The sequence below is a fragment of the Trichomonascus vanleenenianus genome, assembly GCF_965637985.1.
Source record: "Trichomonascus vanleenenianus strain CLIB 3782 genome assembly, contig: TRVA0_111S, whole genome shotgun sequence".
Taxonomy (NCBI): domain Eukaryota; kingdom Fungi; phylum Ascomycota; class Dipodascomycetes; order Dipodascales; family Trichomonascaceae; genus Blastobotrys; species Blastobotrys vanleenenianus.
In genome coordinates this window covers 2,473-5,737 of record NW_027481777.1, presented here as the reverse complement: position 1 = coordinate 5,737, position 3,265 = coordinate 2,473, and the positions used below count along the sequence as shown (strand labels likewise).

The following is a 3,265-nucleotide window of genomic DNA, read 5'->3' as shown; positions in this document are numbered from 1 at the left end:
TTTCTGCCGGAGGAAGATGAATCTGGGACTGTAATATCCATGCCACAGTCACTTTTAGCGGGGATTCAGCAACTCGTGGATGTTCATGGCTATCAATTGGTAGTGGTAGCCTATGTAAGCGAAGGCTACTTGAGTCAACGTACAGGCGAGGGCATTCTGCGGAATCTGAAGAAAGTGGCTAGGTTACCAGGGCGTGGAAGTGTTCAATTGGTTCACAGACAAGCGTTGTCGCTCTTGAAAAGTTCTTCTATATTAACACCCGGAATGGAGCATCACAGGTCGAATTTCCAGACCATTTTCTATTGTGATAACGGGTGTATGGCCTTCTCTGGCAATTACAAAAGCCTACAGCAGTGCGTTCGTTGCAATAGTAAGAGGAATCCAAGGTGCTACTATTACTACTTTTCGGTCAGAGAAGTGATTAGAGCTATATTCAACGACAAATGTAAGGCGAAAGAGTTCCGAGAGCAATGTGATCGTCTCTATGGCTCTGGTAGGAAGGAGACGCCTGGACTATATTCGGATTTTTGGACGAGCCAACACTTTGAATGGCTCAGAACTCAGCCGATTAAGTCCAGGCACTCTCGTCTGCCGTTTTTTGACAACCAGCCGTCTGGGAATTACTTTACTCCTGGGGAAATTGAGGTATCTATGACCTTGCTCACGGATGGCATCAACCCATGGAACCGTGGGTCTACTGAGCTTTATACGGTATCTCTATTAAACAACAATCTTCCTGTGGGCGAAAGGTTTGTTCGGTCAAACGTCTTGACGGCCATGGTATTTCCCAAGTACTCTGCGGATGACGAGATTCGTGATATGAATGGAGCTGAGAGGAAAATGAAATACCAGACGTTCTTCACCCCTTTGGTTGATGATTTCGCTGAGATGACGCATGGATTTCCTGTGTATGATGCCAACCTGGGCAAGGAAATCAGGGTAAAGGTTCATCTTACTGAGATTTCTGGGGACATGCCTGCTTGTGCTTTTGTTATGAACATGACGGGCCATATAGGCAAAACGCCGTGTAGGACATGCCACGCAAAGAAGGAGATTCTAACTATTGGAGGCAATCGACTACAGGGTGTTAGGTATGATCCATCGGCCAGGTTGCGGACGCTTGAAGAGCATCTTGAGATTGTGGACAAGTTAAAAGATATGACATCGAACAACAGTGATTCCTTGAAGGACTTTATCACAGCTACAGGAGTGAAAGGTGAATCCGAGTTCTTGCGCCTTAATTCCTTGTCAATGCCATGGTCTTTTGTTCCCGATATGATGCACTTGGTATACGTGAATATCGCTAGGCAGCTCTTTGAGGAATTTCGATGGACTATTGCTTACGATGAAGATATAGCGGTCCTTGACAAGCTTTTGCAAGTGCTAAATAAGCTGCCAAATAGCATGGGAGGTGGAGATATGCCTCTCAATTTCTTTAGCAAAGGCATTAAAGGCAATTCGAAGGCATATACATGGAAAGTGATGTGCGACCTGGCTCCGCTGTTCTATCATCATGTTCCTCAGAGATCGAAGAGTTCTACTGGTCGCTTGATCATTGATATACTCATTGTTTTGAACCGCTTGACTGAGTATTCCATTACGGAAAGAGATTTGGAAACCTGCAGGGAGCGTATCAACTATTTCTTGCAGACCTATCCCCCGCCAGAGATAGCTTTGCCACCTGAAGATTTAAAACATTTCACGTCTCCAATCCACACACTCACACATTTATTTGAATACATCAAGAGAAATGGCTGTTTGAGGTACTATTGGTGCTTCGTAATGGAACGTGCTTGCAAGGACGTCAAGGCCACTTCAATGCCCTGTCGCTACCCTTTGGCTGCGATACAAAATAAGCTGGCTATACGGTATCTTGGTCATTTACATCCTGCACTTCGACCCAGCACAAACCAGTCTGAAGAGAGTGGTAATCTACAGGTACGTGAGCGTGATGTTGATTCGGATATCAACCATGAAAATGCAGATAGCGAGGAGGATTCTATGGAAAATCTGAAGCTGCTGGAGGATGAGAATAAGGTTGGATACTTCAGATATTCCGCAAAGTATAAACTGGAAAAAGAGCTTAGCAGAGAGGAGGTGAAAGCGGTCTTGAAGTTCATCAATAAGCACATTGACGGGATTAAAAGGCGTGGTGACAGAACATTTGATGGAAAAACCACCAACAATACATACCGTATGCTTGAAGACGCGACTGCAAAAGACATTTATACGTATAAAGAACTCAAGCTACCTACTGGGGAAACTATTAAATCTGTACCTCCTCAAAATGGTAGACAGACAGATGATGACCAGAGCCCAGGTGACCATCACCAGGGAGTCGTACTTGTTCAGACTGGAAAGGGTGGCCTTTTGTTCTGCAAGTGTTTCCATTTGATCGAAGTCAAGGCCAGGGTGAGAACTAGGGATAGGCGAGGCGCCACTTATAAATTCAGCAAGTACAACAGTGAACAGTCACTACGGTTTGCCCTATTTCGGCTATACAAGGAGCCACCAGGTTCGACACCCGGTAATACAACGCTACCTGCTGCAGACGCTGCAACAGGTCCTAAGTTGTACTCTGAAGACAAAATGTCTGTCTATGTTACGCGAAGTATTAGATTCATTACCGGTCGAGCATTTAAGATCCCCGGAAGCGCGCTTAACGACCAGGGGCAATTCGATTACGCGAAGTTCTATCTCTATCCTTCAGACAGGGCCATGAAGAGGGGACAGGTAACACATAGTTTGGAAGATGTTGATGTTAGAACTGTATAATAATTGTATTCCAATGATTTTTCTTGCCTTCCATTAGCTGTTCTGCCACTACGGTCGTAGTCTGGTGCGCTTAGAAAGGTTTTGTGGTTGTTACAGCCGTGCAATAGTCCAATGGCAATGCACAGCCGTGTTTAGGCCATCGTCTGTAACTTGGAATAGCGAGGGTTTACTGGGCCAATATATACATCTCTGTAATCTCAGAGTCATTTTGAACCTTCTGATATAGCTTTCAAGGCGATGTCACTACTTTTCAGTATGACTAGTGTGCGGCTGTGCGCATTACCACACGGCTGTGCCCTGAAGAGGAACGGCTGTGCACTAAAGAAGAACGGCTGTACACTGAAGGATGCACGGCTGTGCAACACGAAGGAAGGTCGTAGGCAATAAAAAGACCATAACTCGTCTACCATTAGCAGTTTTGGCCTACTTTTTTGATTTTCGCAGTAAGCGAATCATTTGGAATCGATTGATACCATTTATATAGCTCCAT

The 3,265-nt window shown here is 45.1% G+C and overlaps 1 pseudogene across 1 annotated transcript, besides 1 other annotated feature; it reads left to right on the top strand.

Annotated features, from left to right (window-relative positions):
* TRVA0_111S00100 lies at positions 1-2,775 on the top strand (annotated as a pseudogene). The gene has a single exon. A coding segment is annotated over exon 1 (2,775 nt).
* Positions 1-2,775: a mobile genetic element (putative transposase of family Tpn2).
* Positions 2,776-3,265: the final 490 nt, after the last annotated feature.